Source organism: Astatotilapia calliptera, chromosome 16 (assembly GCF_964374335.1).
Source record: "Astatotilapia calliptera chromosome 16, fAstCal68.1, whole genome shotgun sequence".
Lineage (NCBI taxonomy): Eukaryota > Metazoa > Chordata > Actinopteri > Cichliformes > Cichlidae > Astatotilapia > Astatotilapia calliptera.
In genome coordinates, this window is record NC_137437.1 from 17,977,329 (window position 1) to 17,995,984 (window position 18,656).

Genomic DNA, 18,656 nt, shown 5'->3' on the forward strand with positions numbered 1-18,656 from the left:
CCTTTTTTTAAACCATGGGCCCTGGAAACAGATGATGAGTGGGGGTGAAGGGATGAGAGGAGCTTTCAGTTCCTTGTGTAACACGGAGGACACAGCTCTGTAGCTTTCTGCTGCTGACTGGACGTTGTCAAACTTTACTGCTTTTCTACACACACACACACACACACACACACACACACACACACACACACACACACACACACACACATACAGATAGAAAGAAGGAGTATGGAAGCAAAAGTGGTGTGCCTACCAACAGCAGACCATGCAATCAGGAGAATGTGAGAAAGCCCAGGAGCAAGGAAAAGTGGGAGAAGAGATAAGGAGGAAAGTACGGGAAGAAAGCAGAGAAAGCCGTTCAAATTTTTTGGGTTCATCATTAAGACTGGAGTCAGTTCCCGGTTTTAGGATAGCCCATTCCTGTTTTGGTCAGCAAATAGCAGAAACGTGTGTGCTTGTGTGTATTCTTCTTCTTCTTTTTGTATGTGTGTGTGTTTGTTTGTTCAGCAGCGGCAGTGGGAATAATGAAGCCAGAGATGAGGAATCCTGCAGGAATTCGTCTCAGTCTGCATTCCTCCTGATGGGAAGCTGAGAGAGCAGTCAGCAGCAGAAAGCAACAGGCTACTGGAGGTTGACCCCCAGTGCATGCACATACACACGCCAACATAATCTTAAGACAATAACATCCTCTACTGGGGAGAAAACACATAACACACTGAAAGAGGCACAGGGACAATTGTGCATGCACAAACCCACCCACAGACGATGTTCGAAACACACAAAAACATAAACAGCACAAACAGGATTCAAGCAGATTGTTAGTAAACAGATTAAACTGGAGAAGCTATCCACGGTGACATGCACACACACACACACACACACACACACACACACACACATATATGCAACCGCACATAATGTCGGTGTGCCTATATGAACACACACACACAAATCACATTGCATGACCACTTCAGGTTTCATCATCTTTTCCTTTTTTTTTTTTCTTTCTTTCTCTTGAGAGCCGGCGATGGGGGGAGCATTCCCTCTCTTTTGTTGCTGCTGGGGAGAGAGAGCACATATCCATACAGAACGCTCTCTCTCCAGCCCCATTCACACCCACACAACTCCCTCCCTCCTTTCTCCAAGCACACGCACATACACACACACACACATACACACATCCAAAAAGATACAACATCAAAGAGCCGACACTGCCGAAGGATTACTTCAGCCACACACTGGCTCCTCAATCCGGGTCTGTTCCTCTGTCCCCCCCTCCAGCCTGCCAGCACTTGGTACAGTCCAAGCATTCCATGCCAAGTAGCTTTCACACATGGAGGGGAAGCTTGTCTCAAGCAATTGCTGACAAGCTACAAACAAGACAGCCTCCCTTTTCCCCCTCTCTCCTTCGCCTTTTTTTCCTCCCCCCTCTCTCGCGCCCCAACAACTCACGTCTGCTTCGCGCCCCAACCATCCTTACTCCTCACCCCTCTTGCCCTCTCGGTCCCCCCTCCTTTTCTTTCCCCCCCTCTCCTCCTCTAGCTTCTTCTCTTTCCCTCTCTTTCTCTCCCACCTACCCACCTCACTCCCCCCTCTCTCTCTGAGAATGTGGGGGCCCCACTAGCATAAATTGTCAGCTGTTCCTGGGCGTACTCTCCATGGCTCCCTAAACTCACATAAGCCCGCATATGCAGTCGGCGGTGAAGCAAGGGTAACCTAAGTAAGCTCTGTTGGTTATGAGTCTGAAAAAGTACACCCAAGCCCCCGAATAATGCTGCAGTGTGAGGCCACTCAGGAGTTTTATACTATAATAAGCTGCACCGGGAACCGAGGCTAATGGAAGTGCGGGGTCAACGTACTTTTATTCAGCGTCTTTGCTTAATTAACTCCCAAATGCAAAGTGTTGAGTCTCACTCAAAACCACAATTTTTAACCTTATTTGCAGTTTTCGCGGGAATCGCTGTAATGCTCTCCTATTGTGTGTGTGTGTGTGTGAATAATTAGTTATTGGAAAATTAAGGTAATTGCTATATTTATGAAGTCTTTTCACGAAATAATTACACCGCGCTTATTTTCCCTCTACACTGGGCGATGTCTGAAGGTTTTCAGAGCTCTGCTGGAACCATTTTGCATTGTAGTCTTATTGTTACTGAGCATGCATTGTTATCCACTAGTGTAGGCTGCCATCTAGTGTCGGGTTTGGGTACTGTTTTTTAATGAAGCGCCCAAGTTTCTACTTAAAAAATATTATTATTATTATTTCCCATGGCATTTATATGAAATATTCCAGCAAATATCCTGTTGATTCACGCAAATGTGTTTTGTGAGTAAAAGACAAGTCTAAAACGTGATGCTTATGCAGAGTGCTTTGTCTGGTTTGATCAGTTGTAATTATTACAGTGAAAATTTCTCTTTCCCCCCTTACATCGTGTCAGCTGCAGGGCAGTTCAAGTTTCAGTGGTTTGCTCAGGAACACCTGTGCAAATGCTTCAAAATGTGCCCTCTGCTGTACTCAAGCTAGGTTGGGAATTGAGAAATGTGAAAAACAATCAGCCTTAATATTTAGGAGAAGGAAGCCCGTAGTGGCAGAGAAGTACAGTGGGGCAAAAAAGTATTTAGTCAGCCACCGATTGTGCAAGTTCCCCCACTTAAAATGATGACAGAGGTCAGTAATTTGCACCAGAGGTACACTTCAACTGTGAGAGACAGAATGTGAAAAAAAAATCCATGAATTCACATGGTAGGATTTGTAAAGAATTTATTCGTAAATCAGGGTGGAAAATAAGTATTTGGTCACCTCAAACAAGGAAAATCTCTGGCTCTCACAGACCTGTAACATCTTCTGTAAGACGCTTTTCTGTCCCCCACTCGTTACCTGTATGAATGGCACCTGTTTGAACTCATCATCTGTATAAAAGACACCTGTCCACAGCCTCAAACAGTCAGACTCCAAACTCTGCCATGGCCAAGACCAAAGAGCTTTCGAAGGACACCAGGAAAAGTATTGTAGACCTGCACCAGACTGGGAAGAGTGAATCTACAATAGGCAAGCAGCTTGGTGTGAAAAAATCAACTGTGGGAGCAATCATCAGAAAATGGAAGACATACAAGACCACTGATAATCTCCCTCGATCTGGGGCTCCACGCAAGATCTCATCCCGTGGGGTCAAAATGATCATGAGAACGGTGAGCAAAGATCCCAGAACCACACGGGGGGACCTGGTGAATGACCTGCAGAGAGCTGGGACCAAAGTAACAAAGGTCACCATCAGTAACACACTACAACGGCAGGGAATCAAATCCCGCAGTGCCAGACGTGTTCCGCTGCTGAAGCCAGTGCATGTCCAGGCCCGTCTGAAGTTTGCCAGAGAGCACATGGATGATACAGCAGAGGATTGGGAGAATGTCATGTGGTCAGATGAAACCAAAGTAGAACTTTTTGGTATAAACTCAACTCGTCGTGTTTGGAGGAAGAAGAATACTGAGTTGCATCCCAAGAACACCATACCTACTGTGAAGCATGGGGGTGGAAACATCATGCTATGGGGCTGTTTTTCTGCCAAGGGGACAGGACGACTGATCCGTGTTAAGGACAGAATGAATGGGGCCATGTATCGTGAGATTTTGAGCCAAAACCACCTTCCATCAGTGAGAACTTTGAAGATGAAACGAGGCTGGGTCTTCCAACATGACAATGATCCAAAACACACCGCCCGGGCAACAAAGGAGTGGCTCCGTAAGAAGCATTTGAAAGTCCTGGAGTGGCCTAGCCAGTCTCCAGACCTCAACCCCATAGAAAATCTGTGGCGGGAGTTGAAAGTCCGTGTTGCTCGGCGACAGCCCCAAAACATCACTGCTCTCGAGAAGATCTGCATGGAGGAATGGGCCAAAATACCAGCTACTGTGTGTGCAAACCTGGTAAAGACCTATAGTAAACGTTTGACCTCTGTTATTGCCAACAAAGGTTATGTTACAAAGTATTGAGTTGTATTTTTGTTATTGACCAAATACTTATTTTCCACCCTGATTTACGAATAAATTCTTTACAAATCCTACCATGAGAATTCATGGATTTTTTTTTTTTTTTTTTTTTTCACATTCTGTCTCTCACAGTTGAAGTGTTCCTCTGGTGCAAATTACTGACCTCTGTCATCATTTTAGGTGGGGGAACTTGCACAATCGGTGGCTGACTAAATACTTTTTTGCCCCACTGTATGTGAGGGTGGTGCAGGACATGTATGAGGACAGCAAGACAGCAGTGAAGTGATAGATGGGTTCAAGGTGGAGTTGGAATTAGACCATGGATCGGCTCTAAGCCTTTTCTTGTTTGCGGGATGCTGAGTTGTAGATGTTCAGATTTACATCATGGATGAGCGGGACTGCTTGGTTTGAGCAATTTGGAGACAAAGTTAGAGAGACAGGGCTTTGGACAAACATGCTGGACAAAAGGATCCTGAATATGGAGGTGCCAGGCAGGAGGAAAAGAGGAAAGCCACAGAGAAGATTGTGGTTGTAACCATGTCTGTAGACTGTGTTTCAAATGGATGTTGCTAATGAGAATATTCAAATTCTAACAGCTTTACACATTTTCTTGTTTTAGCAGCATAGATGATCTACGTTGGAGCTTGGTGGAATACAAGCATGTGTGAATCCGCATCTACAAGAGCCTAAACTGGCAGACCAACACAGGAGGTTGTATGCCAAAAAAAGACGGACAAGTTCGGAGATTATTCAGTGTACTTTATGTACGCTGCTGGGGGAGAAGCATCCGAACTGGTGATAGCAGTAGACTGTGTGAAATGATTAGGAAGGCTGGGTCTATAACTGGGCCCAGCTTGGGCATGTTTGAAACTGTGGTGGAGAGGTCACTGAGCAAACTGTTATCCATCCATCCATCTATAATGAATGGCCACCCTCTGCAACATTACGCACAAGAACATCATTTCAGCTGCTTTAACAAATCAATTTTTCAAAATTTCTTTTGAAAAATTTCCAGAGGAAAAAATCCTATAGAGTCAAATTACTTATAATTTGCAGTATAGTAGTGGAAAAGTACAGACTAATGTAATATATATCACATAATCAAGATCAGTTATCGATGCATATATGCATTCTGAAAACTGTGCAATGTCAGATCTTCTGATTGAAACACTGAGGAGGATCAAAATAACATTTTTTAAAACCCAAATAATTATGAAAATTTTAAGAGAGAGACAGGAAAGCTGGGCCTGGATTTTTCCCCTTTTTAAAAAGTGACACCTACTGTTACACATGGAGACTTATTTATAGCCAAGTCAAAATTTAAAATGAGTGACTCAAACTTCTAAGTGGAACTTTTGTACTTAAATTGAAATGTGGACTTCTGGAGAGTAATCTTTTATCTTTCTCGGTGGTGGAAACAATCCATCCATCCATCTTCATCCGCTTTGGCCGGGTCGCGGGGGCAGCAGCCTAAGCAGCTGCCGGGTGGAAACAAGCTTCCTTAATTATAATTACCAAATATTTACCAAAAGGACTGAAACTAAAATGACAAATTCCAATTAGTACCTTGTAGTTCGAGTGCCTCTGCCAACCAGTTAGGTTGCAGGTTAGATGAAGCTCTGTCCAGAGTCATATGCAGTGAAGAAATATAACCGGTGAGCATAAAAAGTAATAAATTCATTATACAACTAATGTGAAATATGGTCACAATCTCTCCTTGTTTTTGAGTTATTGTGGAACAATGGCAAATGAAATTCCCTCGAGAGATATGAGGAACTATGTCCCTTATGCAAAAATACAGACAAGCACAAAGCTACACCATTTTCTAGATGCTAACTAAATCTTCAACAAAAAAAGTCCCCTTGAATTTTAAGGTCAAGTTTCCTGCTTATATTTTGGCATGAAACTGTACCAGGTATACAGTTTTGAATCTTTTGTCACCATTTGCACTTACAAAAGCGTATTATATCATATATATATACTTAAATTGGAATAAAAGGATACAAAAGGCAAAAATTTATTCAGTCTTTACAGATAGCGAGACAGCTCATTTATTTCTAAAATCAATCTGTGAAACATAGACATCTCTGTATGTGCACACATTGCATTTACTCAGTAGAATTTGAAGTAGAACAAGATGAGCATCTTAGCTTGGATTTAAGTGGAGGAAACAATCAATAAAACATCTGTAATGACAGTTGTGTTGATTACTAGTTCAGAAATTCACATTAAAAACGAGACACTTTCCCTTTTCTTTTTTTTCTTTTTTTTTTTTAAAGTGGCAGCCTTAGAAAAGATGAAGGGACGGGTGTGTGTGTGGGGTGGGGTGGGGTGGGGTGGGGGGGGGGGGAGAGGAGACTACAAATGGCCTGGAAATACACATGCAGCGGTTTCACCACACCCAGCACCCCCCACCCCCGGGTCAAACCACAGGCTCCGGGACTAGGTGAAGATTAGCAGATCAATACAAAAGGAGGGAAAGACTAGTGAAGTCATTTAAAAGTTTTCACACCAAAAGACAAAAGACCCACTGAAACACCTCAAGGAAAGGCTCACTCCTAAATCCCACCTCCACCTTCAAGTATTCCCTTCAGCACTTGCACCACTTCAAGTATTCCCGCTCTGAACTCCAAACCGTCGATTTCAGTACTACTTCTTAGGTTTTACAACATAAGCTATGATATAAGTGCACTCCAAATGTAATCTATACATAGAAAAATAAAGATGACATTAAGTAGAAGTAATAGTTATAACAATCACTTTATATTTCAATATTGTACACAAAAGTGATGTTAAATCACTTTATAACGTGGCATCACATTCCCCGCCCCCTGAGTGTAATGTTCAAGTTTAAACTTCTGTATGTACGGAAAAGCAAACAGGAACAGCAACCTTGGTTTGGTTATTTAAATAACATTAGCAATCATTGGCAACGGCAATGATTAGAAGCTCGAGTAATTATGCCTTTCCACAGGCCGTTGTGCTTGTGTGTGGTGGATGCATTATGTACACGCTGCAGATCGATCATGTGACTCTGGCCTGTTCCCTGGCGTTGAGACACAGACAGCCATCATCCTGGAAAATAAACACGAGTGTTAAGAAACAGACGAGACACTGAAGAAAAATCAATGCAGGTATTGAGCAGATGATCATACTGAACTGTAAGGATATTGATAGCCCCCCCCCTCCGCGAGCAGTGTGAAGAGCAAAGGACAACTAAACATTCATCTTCCCCACTCATCAATCACATCAGGCAGCACTATGAAAGATGACTGACTGATGTGTAGCTCAGTTTTCTAAGGCGTCGCTTCCACTCACCTTAGTCTCAGTGCATGAGCAGGTCCTCCAGCTTCCTCATGAACCAGCAGCAATGCAACTCCGGCATTTATACAACTTGGGGTCATGGGTGCGGATGTGATTCCGTACATTCCTTAGTCGAAAGAACGTCTTACTGCAGAGCTGCAGCAGAGGGGAACAGAAAGTGTTAATAACAAAGAAATAACTGGAAAAGAGCTGCGATGCTGCAATTTAACAAAACTCCCAAGTGCCTCAATGCCACCCAAAAAGCAGGAAAGACTTTGTTAGACAAGAACTACACCTATGGCAACTGAGTCATTGTGGCCACTGCCTTTTTGATACGTTTATGTGCGCATTGCTGGTGACTAGATAACACTTCCACCAAATTTGAGAAAGAAATGGCTCTGAGCTACAAAAAGAATGATCCAACTTCAAAGTGCCTTTATTCCGCAGCCGTTCACTGGTAACAATCGAAACATGCGCTGTTATAAAGAGGAGAATTGTAAGTTTCACGTGTTTTTGGATTACAGCAGCGGCTACAGTTTCTCCAGACATGCTTTCAGAAGTATGGGATGAGTTAGACTCGCCTCAACTTGACTCAGTTTCAATTACAATCAAGTACCATCGTTAAATCAACCCAGTCAAAAGTCCTGTGATGTCATTTGTACGCAACATGAACACCACAACAAAAGAGGACTTCGAGGCAATGGTATAGCTGCTGCTCGGTCTGTGGGTTTTTGTCAGACTCTGGGACCACAGTGTTGTTCTTTGAGCAGCTCTCTCCCTCGTTGCTGTGTTTGAAAAATGGTGGTTTTGATTTTTGCAAAGAGATGCTATCATGACTCATTGAGTAACGGCACTGGCCAGCCATGGCATGCTCTCTGTTGATGTCACATTTTGGATAGCCTCGAATCACTTGGAACCCCTGAGGAGTATGTACTAAAAAAAAAAAAAAAAAAAAGGGAAGGTACTGTGACCCAATGGAAAACCCTGAAAGCTGTGTTGAGCTGTGCCGAACAGACCTGAGTAGGTACTAGTGTAAAGGCCTAACTGAGCACTTGTGAACATGTCCATTACTTTGATTCTTTTTGACTCACCTTATAGTTCAAGAAAACGCTGTTCAAACCAAAAACTGTAGAAAACTGTTGACCAACCATTTAATTTCTCATCATGGGCATATTTGGTGCTAAAATTACTGTCAGCCTATATAAAGTCATCCATTTTTCTTTTCGTTTGCAATTAAAACTAAAATGAGGTCAAGTAAACTAATATGAAGCCCTGTTTCATCCAGACAGAATGGTTTCATGTTTGTTGTAAGGTTTTTAAGAACAACACTTCTGGTCTCTCAAACTTCGCTACATCTTCTGACCAAAGTCGCCACCAGTGCAAGTTTAAAAATAAAGGCTGTGCTTGGCCTATTAGAAAGAAAGCTAGAAGTAACAGACCTTGTGTTTTTGTCTAAATGCCACATGAAAAAGTATCACCTCAATGCTTTCTAACACCCTGAGCAGAGCAGCAGGAGAAAAAGATCTTAGACACAAGGTAGTACTGTCCCAAAGATGCAGTGAAAGGTCACTAAAGCCCCTTTTCTGTTAGTACCAACTCGGATCGACTTGGCATGGTTCGCCACGGTTTTCGGTGTTTTCCCATTGGGTTATAGTACCCGGTACTTTTTCTTTTAGTATCTGCTCATCTGCGGTTCTAAGTGAGCCGAGCAGGTACTAAAACATGATGTTGTCAGAAAAACTAATATTTGAATTCCTTGGTGCTTACCAGACATGGCCAGTGCTTGCCCTCGATGTGCCTAAGGCGATGCATAATTAGGGCATCACAATCCTTGTAGGAGGCTGAGCACTGCAGACAGGCGTGGGCTGCTTTGGGAACTTTAGGGGCCTGACTACGAGGCCCTCTGAGCTGCTTTAGTCGTGCCCGACGTACAGCATCCAGCATGGCACAGCTCCTACTGCTCAGAGCAAGGAGCTTACCTTGTTGCTAGAGAAAAATAAAATAAAATTATTAGTTAATGAGTTTTATTCACATTTTTAGATAGAAATGATTAAATGCTTTTAAAAGATTAGGCGCCACAGGCGATGCATCAAACAAAGACTGTACAGTTATAAAATTAGATATAAAAGCAAGCATGAGATCATAATCGTCACTATAGTTTGCTACTTAGTATTTTTTTTTTTTTACCTTTGGCATGGTCCCTGCAGGTTTTGACCTAGCACACCTGGCTAGAGGTAAAGTGTTTCGAGGGTTGGGCCTGGGTCTACGGCCCTTAACTTGGGTCACTTTCCTCTCCTCTCTCTCCCTCTTCACCACCGGCAGGATGGGTGGCCCTCTGGCTCTCAGAGTCCTGTGGGGTAACTCTTCTGCTTCAAATTTCTCTCCAACTTGTGACACAGAGCGTGTTAAGCAGATATCAACACTCTCCTCCTCTTTCTTCAGTCCGGACATGGGCCCCCCTGCTGGCCGGCAGAAGCTAAACAGAAAGCCAGAGTCCAGTAACTTGATGGGGGGCTTGCTCTGGCGTTTACCCAGGTCTGGTGAGGGAGGATCAGGGAAAGCTCCAACTGGCACAGGTTCTGCTGGTTCCTCTTTGATGACTTTATAAAGAGGGTGGTCGTAGATGGACGGTGGAGGTGCTTGCTCTGAAAACTGGAGCCCATCAGGTTTATTTTCCTTCACTTTTGGTCTAGTGTCCATGGTCCCTCTTAGCCCCTGGCTTCCCACCTTTCTTCCCTCTTCTCTGGCATTACACCTCACCTTCTTCGCCTCCTTCGTGGAGCCCCGTCTGAGTTTAGCCTTTGCTGCAGGACGGCTGCTGTTGTATCGCAGTGTTCTGACTGTCTCAACAGTGACCTTATTTCTAGCCTGTATCTTCTGTGAAGGTAAAGATTTGTGGGGTGTGTGGCCGCAGTAATTGTTTGATGAAAATCGGAGACCTGAGAGAGCGTATTCAGCTGGTTCTGATTTGATCCTGACTTTGTTTCTGACTAGCTTTTTATTCGAGCCACGTCGCAGAGGCTGCTGAGAATGAAGGTGGGAACCGTCACCCTTCCTTACGGATTGTCTCAGTTGCCTCCCCCCAAAGGCAACCCTGGATATAGGCTGGAACATGTCAGGTAACACCCCTTTACTTCGCATGCTCCTGTCACTGGGAGGAACACGCTTCCGAGTGGTTTTTGGCCTCTTAGCTGTAATCTTCTCTGTGCTAGCTGCTGCAGCAGGTTTGGTCTTCGCAGGCTTATGGAGGAGGTGAGTGTTAACAGGGTTGCAGAGGGGAAACGCCAGAGTCACATCCCCATATGATAGTCCTGGGGACGGTGAACGGGGTTTCCGGCGCTTGGTGAGTGAATAGTTGTTGGCCTTCAGCTTTCTTAGTCGCTTCTTTTGTCTCCAGCCAATAAGATCTTCTGGTCTGGGGAGGAGAGAAGTCCTTTGTAACCCCAGAACATTCATCAACTTGTACTTTTCCTGTGCTCTGGCATAATCCTCTTCATCCTCGCCAACCTCCTCAACTTCCTGCTTAACCCTCACAGGGCTGCACACCATGCCAGGTCTCAATCTAGAAGAGCAGGAAAGCTGGGAGATGGGATGAGATTTTTTGTTTTTTTGAGAGGTCTCCGACATTGGCAGCAATCTCTGAACCTGCTTGGCAGCTCCAGGAGTGGAGCGGAGCAGACGGGTGTTCGATGGGGATACGGGTGAGTAACTCTGTGACTGTGGGGTAGATGTGGCATTTCGAGGTGTGGAGGCCTTTTTTGAAGAGGGCGATTTAAAGTCCATGAGCTTCATCCTGTGTGAGGGACTTAGAGGGTGGCCGTTTTGGGATTTTGGCATTCTGCGTAAATTGCGGCTGGGACTTCCTTCAAAAGACTCGTCTGATGCATCCAGTGTTAGACTGAAGGCAGCGTTCACATTGTTCTCTAATCCCAAAACCCTTTTCCTTTTGCTTTCCCTCTGGTGGTGATGACGCTCACGGCACGAACCAGCATAGGCTGAGTTTGGATGAAGTTGCTGTTCCTGCTCTTTAATGAGGGCAGAGCAGGCTTCCACTGCAAGCCACATGCCCAGGTGGCGGGCCATGGCAATGACTTCAGGTAGATCCTCACGGCGAACACACAGAGTGGAGGAATAGGAGAAATCCAGCAGAGAGAGAAGGCTGTCCTCACTGAAACCTGGGGGGTTAAAAGGAGCCTTTAATTAGATCACTGGTCAATCAGAGGGTGAGAAGAGGGAGATGAAAGCAATTTGGTGTAAACAGAAGATCAGAGGGAGAGCACTCCAAGAGGGAGCAAAGTGTAAACATGACAGTTGAAACAAGACGACAAATTAACAACTCCTTTAATCATGGACACTTCTGCTCTCATGTAAGAACACACATCAAAGATAAGTAAACGATAACACAGACAACAGCCAAATCCCATTTTAAGGACCAGATTCTCTAAGGCTACGTCCACACGTACACGGGTATTTTTGAAAACGGAGATTTTCCGTTTTCATTTTAAAAAAAATAATCCTGTCCACACGTAAATGCAGAATGAAGGAAAACGCTGCTAGGAACATGCCAAAGCAACAGGTGGCGATATATTCCTAACCGTGTAGAAATGTTGGCCAATCAGAAGTCTAGAAACCTCGGCGGGAAAAAGTAAACAAAGCTGGGGCATAGAAGCAGAACCGCGTGGTATGTGTGGAGGGACAGTAACTGTGTGTGTATATGTAAGCATTTAAACACTGCAGAGAGTACAATTAACAGTATTGTAGAAATTCATTTCACCGAAACAATAACGTGGCGCACAGTGTGACGTCAAAAAAGGCGCACACCTTTGACGCTGCGTTTTCTCCGTTTTTCTCGTCCACACGTAAATGCAAAAACGGAGTTTTCAAAATATCCACCCTGGCCGGAGTTTTTAAAAATCTCTGTTTTCAGTGACCGAAAACGCCGTTTATGTGTGGACGAAAGGTGGAAACGCATAGAAAAATCTGCGTTTTCAAAAATACCCGGGTACGTGTGGACGTAGCCCAAGTCTGAATTTTTAGAGTGATTACGTCTTTACAAAATGCCAAATGTCATCACAAAGACCTCTGAATCAGCTGGATGATATGATTACATCTTAAGTTTCCTTCACACTATTGTTTGAGCAATGATAAGACGTTAATTTTCTTACCTAATGTCAGGAGTTCGCATTATTTGCATTCAGTCTCTTAATAAATGTGTATTCATTAAAATCTGTGTAATAAATCACTCAGAATTATAAATGACTCTACTGTTTGTTCTAACCTGGAATTATTGTCAACAGGGCAATAAAGGGACAATGTTGACTGCAGTTTATTAAGTTTATTACTGACTGGAGCTGCAACATTGTATTTAGCATTTGCTTGAAAGACAGTCAGTGTTCTGATTACTAAATAATGACTGGCGAGCAAAAGTCTGCTGGTACAATCTTCTCAAATGGGTGCATTAATTTTCATGAAAATGAATAAAAAAATCTTTTAGATTTTGGACAATAAGTCATGTAAAAAAAGAGGAAAAATGAACAATGGGAAAGTTGTCTAGAGCACACAAATTATAATGGACATTTTTTAGCATTATCTGATGTTTTAAAGGGAAAAAGAAACATTTAATTTAGTAATGTGGAGATTTATGGATGATGGAAATAAGGGTTGGGCTATCCTAAAATTGAAACAAAATATACAGTCTGCAGCTCGACCATATCACAAGCTAGAAGTATTTACGCCATTTCTTAATGCCAGCATTCAAAAGTGAGGCAAAAATCTGGGAGATGTGACGAGTTCAGACAAACACGCACTTTTCTGAGAGCCTTTCTTGGAAATCATTCATTGTGCTGCAGTCAAAACGGTCTCAGATTGGTAGTTATCCTGTTCATTTATTTAATAGTTAAGTCCAAACCCTAATTATACTTAGTGCTCCATAAACCTGATCATTTGCTGCACGAAGGAGGAGTGAAAGTGCCACAAATTTGTTTTTGGATGCAGCTCCTGTTATGTAACTGCCAATACTCTCAAGCCCCTTCATGCTCACAGTTCTCCCTTTCAAGTATTACTGGGGACAGTTTCAGCAACCATCATTTTGAAATAAGTGGTATAATGGCTAAAACTTAACACTCAAAGGGAACAAGTCTGTTTTCTCTTTTATCTCCAAGCCATCCTTAACAAAAGTACCTTGTTACTTATGCTCACATGAATAGCTTTGAAACACGAGTTTAAGTTTTGTCTCTTAATGGTGGAACAACATTCAGGAATCTCTTAAATTAGACAAATATTTTATCACAGTTGATCTTATACAAGCATGTAGCTTTTGAATTTTTGTATACGTTTATATTAGAGATGGCACGATACCACTTTTTTTATGTCCGATACCGATATCATAAATTTGGATATCGGCCAATACCAATATGAATCCGATATAGTGTGTTTTTTAATAAATAAAACTGTTTTTTTAATATTTTGCTGCATTTTGTATAAGTTCAAACTCAAGTTTAAAAAAAATAAAACACTAAAGCTATTCTCTTATACCTGTATGCAAAACATACACTGCACCCAAAATATTTCATAGTTCAGCAAAACTGATCAATCTAATAAACTTAAACCTAGTCTATCCTCCCAATTCTGGTATTTTAAAGAGTAAGCAACCTAACTAACAGGGTTCCAAACTCCCAGCAAAAAATAAAAAAATAAAAAAAATAAAAATAGGGAACCACCCCTCACCTTATGATGCTTAATCAACGTAATCAACTTTAATTTGATGCAGTGTGAAAAAAAATGCACAGAAAAAAATTATTTTTCAAGAATAATTAAATAGATTCAACATCTTTCTTCTACAGAATTGCAGACTGCACAGATGGTACCTTCCCAAAAGAAAAAGTACTATAGCTTACTAGGGTATATTAGACTTAATAGTTACTATATACAGTAATGGACTTCTATACATTTTACATCAGATTAAAACTTTGGGCGTAAGATTCAGATAATTATTTATTAAAAGCTCAACATTTTAAATGAGAATAAGAAAAGAAAAGTATGTCTTTGTGCCCCCTTTTCCCCGTTCATGCCCTATCGGCCCAATTGGCTAAACTTTGCTAGATCCGCCCCTGCACAGTTACCAGCTGTCAGCTACGTAGAAAAAGATCCTGGTTTAGAAAGTAATATTAAATAAATTCTAACAACAGCTTATCAAGCTTAAATGTGCTGCTGTTGTTCAGCTGCTGGTTTCCTCTTTCTGGCGCGAAGTTAACGATAAACAAACGAGAGAGACAGACTCGCGACAGAAAAGCCGATCAGCTGATCATTAATCAGTTTCATCATTGAAGTAGCAGCAAGAAGAGGCAGTCGCTCCATATATCGGTTGTTAAGCTTAACGTGGGAATGCTTTACAAACACTCAGAGATGAACTTACACACTTGCTTTACTTCTCTCGGGGATAACTTTCTCGGAGATGAAATGCCGGTTTGGTCGCGAGGCTACAAATACTCAACCAGACCGCCGACAGGTCTTGCACGCCACAGCCGCTCTATCACGTGACGCATTTTGCTCCGATGTGCTAAGATTATGAGCCAAGTTACGCCATGACCCAAGTTTTGTGAGGTGCTTTTTTGATATTTAATGGATCGGATTACCTTTTTTAATTCTCTCCGATATCGGATCCAGTAATTTAGGTCAGTATCAGATCGATACCTTATATCGGATCGGTCCATCTCTAGTTTATATATAGTAAAAAATTTTCTTTTTTTTTTTAAACAGTAGTGGACTTTATCTATCCAAAAGGGGCAAGGCAGAGGTTGTTTCAAAAAGTGCTTTTCTATGTAAAGAGAATAGATTAAACATATATAATACACATATAATGTGTACTGTACGCTCACCCCCAACCAGTCAAGGCCCTCTCTAACCTAGTTCCGCAAGAGCGATCTTGTTAAAAGGGAGTCTTTCCTTTCCACTGTCGCCAAGTGCTTGCTCATAGAACGTCATCCGATTTTTTCTCTGTGTGACTGTAGGGTTTTTACCTTAAAGTATACAATGCCTTGAGGCGACTGCTGTTGTGATCTGGTGCTATATTAATTAAATTGAACTAAACAATTTTTCAGGCATTTAGACCAGAAATATTCACACTGAAGTTTTGACACCTGTGGGGGCAGAGTGACTGATGTGAGGAGAAGGATCAGGCTCGGTAAGGTATTTTGGTCTGCCTTCAACCACCTACCCAAAAAAACAGCTCAAGTAGAGAGATGTGGCACCCAGGTGTCCACTCTTACCTGTGAGATCTATGTCTGCCTTCATGCTCGAGTCCATTTCCGTGAAGATCTCCTGAAAGTGATCACTGACGGCTGCCAGGACGGCTCTGTGCGCTAAGAAGGAACGCCCGCTCGTCCGCAGGGTAATGTCACAGAACAGGCCTGCCTCACGCTGACTCCTCAGCTTGCTCAGCATGTCGGAGCTGTGTGACACTACTGTCTTTGTGACACATCCTCTGCCACCCGGCTCCTACGAGGCACAGACAAAAACGAAAAAGACAGATCGAAATACTTTATTATGGGAGTATGCTCTGTGTGTGTGTGTGTGTGTGTGTGTGTGTGTGTGTGTGTGTGTGTGTGTGTGTGTGTGTGTGTGTGTGTGTGTGTGAAAGCACTTCCAGGAGACAAGCGTGAGAGTAAGTGGGAATGAGTTAGAAGGTGTGAATTAAAATGTGTGAGATGCCGAAAAAGAAGGCCGTCTCCATAAAAATGAAGAGGCGCTTAAAGTTTGATGAGAAGAAACAAGGCTCCGGGATAGCGTTTGCTGTCGGTTCATCAACTCCAGTGTACACTCACCTCCGATTTCTTGTTGTGCTGACACTCTGGACAGCTGAGGACAAAGTCTCTGATCTCAAAGTACATCCCTGTGAAGAAAGCAGTTGTTCAAACATCAGAACATGAGGTAACAAAAGACAGGAAAGATTTTGGGCTGGATCGGGCTAATCGTTTTAAAGGTGTCACAACTGTCTCGACACTTGGTAATGCCTCACCAAAAAGAACAGCAAGGGGTGTGATTAACACCTATTGTTCATGTCTGAATAAGTCTCACAACCTTTGACTGATTCAACCACTTGTGCATATGCGAGTCTGTTTCAAGTATCCCTACACTTACAATTGGAATGCTTAAATCTCTGCTAGTGTATAGATAACATCATTAGTAGGCAGTTATAAGATTAATATGCATTTGTAGCAGTCTACACATGACTCGCATGCTTTACCAAGACACTTAGAAGACAAAAGTGATGTTCATACCTTCCCACCAGTAGTTTTCAGCCACGCATTTGTACGTCTCTTCCAGTGAGAGGTGGCGTTGGCCCGGTCGCCTTATGTGGAAAGTGGAGATTGCCTCATGTCTTCGGTCCTCATTCAAAACCTCCCGGTAGTTGATGAAGCCCCTTTCCAGTTTCTTTCGATACAGCAGCCCGTCTATCACCTCAAAGTTGGGGGACCACCGTGCGGTGGACCCACGCCCACTCGAGCACCCCGCTGACTCCTTCTGCCGGGATTGCTTTCTATCTCCATCCGACCAGGGCTTGGACGGGCAACACGTCTCTGCGTTTTCGTATTGGGCGTTGGTGTGAGAACAGTCACAAGCCATTTTTTCTTTAAAAAAATGAGGATTTATTTTCCAATAAAAAGATACAACTTTGTAGTCTCAGAAGGACTACCCCCACCACCACCTTTCTGGATCGCCCTCTTACGAAACTTTACCCAACGACCTGAAACGAAGTCCACGTGGATGAGGCGATAAAGGACGACAGAGGCACGAAAACACGCAGTTGAAAAGTCTGACACAATGTAGTGCACCACACAGAGTAAATTCTCAATAACTAGCGCCTCTCATTGTGGCTTGAAAAGCAGAAGAAAAGTCAGACGGGAATCAGCCGCATTTCCCTGCCCCTGCTTTGTATCCTTGCTGTCAATGAGAGCATCACTTCTCTCTATCCAAACATCCCTAATATGCAATAGTTACACTTCCTCCTTGGGACACGTTTGGTCAAATTTCTTAGCAATTTCTCGGTTTCGACTGTCGGGCAACCAGGTTCTTTTTTAATATCCCTCCAAATGTTGATAATAACCCAGGAGAGTATCGCGCCAACAACGCCAAGCCAAGTGATGTAAAGTCACCACAACGACCGCGTAAACAGGCTTCACCGTCAACCCCTCGCCGGCAGTCCGTCTTCCATCTGTCTCAGAGGTCGGGAGTGGCCTCCGGGGGTGGATGACGGCGGGCAGCCTCACCTCTGGCGTTAACTTGTGATTTCTTTTCGCCAACTCGAGTCGGAAGCAACATGATGACGCAGCTATCAGCTCAGCATCGCGACTTGGACGACCTAAAAGCGAGGCTGGTCGCCCCGACCAGCTCGAAAATGTTGCAATAATCACCGCCGGACCCCTTCAAAAGCGAGCCAACAAGCTCCAGTCAGACACCCGACATAGTTCACCCCCCTTCAGCCGCCACAACGCCGCTCTAGTAGTCAAATAGTCCAATTTTTCAAACTCGTAACCTTCTGTTTGTTGCTAATCAGCAGACTAACCGAGCGAAGGGCTCCCCGCCTTCACACAAAGGCTATTAGCAGAAGCTTTAAAGAGCTTCGCCCGAGCCAATTGCGATTGGCTGCTGCGGCTGTCACTCAAACAGCCAGTTTTCTTCCATTTGCAGTAAGCTAGGTTGTTCGCTCACGATTCCAGTGTACCAGTATTTGCTTCACTTGCTGCAAACACAAGTGAAACACGATATAGCCAGTGTGTCGTATCCATTAACGGAATACACACTGTTTCATGTGGCGACTGTTCAATATTTCCCTCCCCAGAATAAGTTACAGCTACAACAGATTTACTCACATTTCAAAACGTTAGCCACATTTCATCACCTCAGTGTCTGTTACAAATATTGTATCCGCATATTAATTTTGTAAACGTTTGGGTTACATTTCCAGACTTTAATAACATTTAAAAATTAAATAACAATAAAATACATCAACCAGGCCCATGTCCAAAACATGTTTATTACTAAATTTTGATGACAACATCAACAATGACAAGGGCAACAGAAAAAGGCGGCTATTTCCTTAAAAATGTAAATCATAATCATGGAAAGGTGATGAAATAATGTAGATTTTAGGAGAAAAAAAACCAACATCAACTTTTTTCATAAGGCAAAAACTGATGATTAATTCTTTTTTTTTTTAAAAAATAAGGCTGGATTACACTTCTGAAAAGATGTCCACATGCCCTTACCAGATGAATTTACAGTTGGGTCCATAAATTGTTGTGGCAAGTTTTAGTGAACTAGTTTCATCCCTGTACAGTTTGTGCAGACTTACAATTTTAATTCAGCTGGGT

At 43.0% G+C, this 18,656-nt stretch overlaps 1 protein-coding gene across 1 annotated transcript; it reads right to left on the reverse strand.

Moving 5' to 3' along the window:
• Positions 1 to 6,725: 6,725 nt before the first annotated feature.
• On the reverse strand, positions 6,726 to 17,881 carry LOC113008100 (uncharacterized). Its single transcript, XM_026145260.2, has 7 exons — positions 16,563 to 17,881; positions 16,107 to 16,174; positions 15,552 to 15,780; positions 9,472 to 11,459; positions 9,052 to 9,270; positions 7,300 to 7,440; positions 6,726 to 7,056 (listed from the first exon to the last, which is right to left on the reverse strand). Exons 1-6 carry the CDS (start codon positions 16,906 to 16,908, stop codon positions 7,336 to 7,338), a joined length of 2,955 nt encoding a protein of 984 aa, XP_026001045.2. The 5' UTR covers positions 16,909 to 17,881; the 3' UTR covers positions 6,726 to 7,056; positions 7,300 to 7,335.
• Positions 17,882 to 18,656: the final 775 nt, after the last annotated feature.

Bases quoted from the DNA above. Each gene is read 5' to 3' on its own strand.
- LOC113008100 (XM_026145260.2), bottom strand. From the start codon at position 16,908: ATGGCTTGTGACTGTTCTCACACCAACGCCCAATACGAAAACGCAGAG. The intron at 16,175-16,562 runs GTATGAACATCA...CTTTCTTCACAG, and splicing joins TGAAAACTACTGGTGGGAAG to GGATGTACTTTGAGATCAGA. The intron at 11,460-15,551 runs GTAAGAGTGGAC...TTAACCCCCCAG, and splicing joins GGCAGACATAGATCTCACAG to GTTTCAGTGAGGACAGCCTT.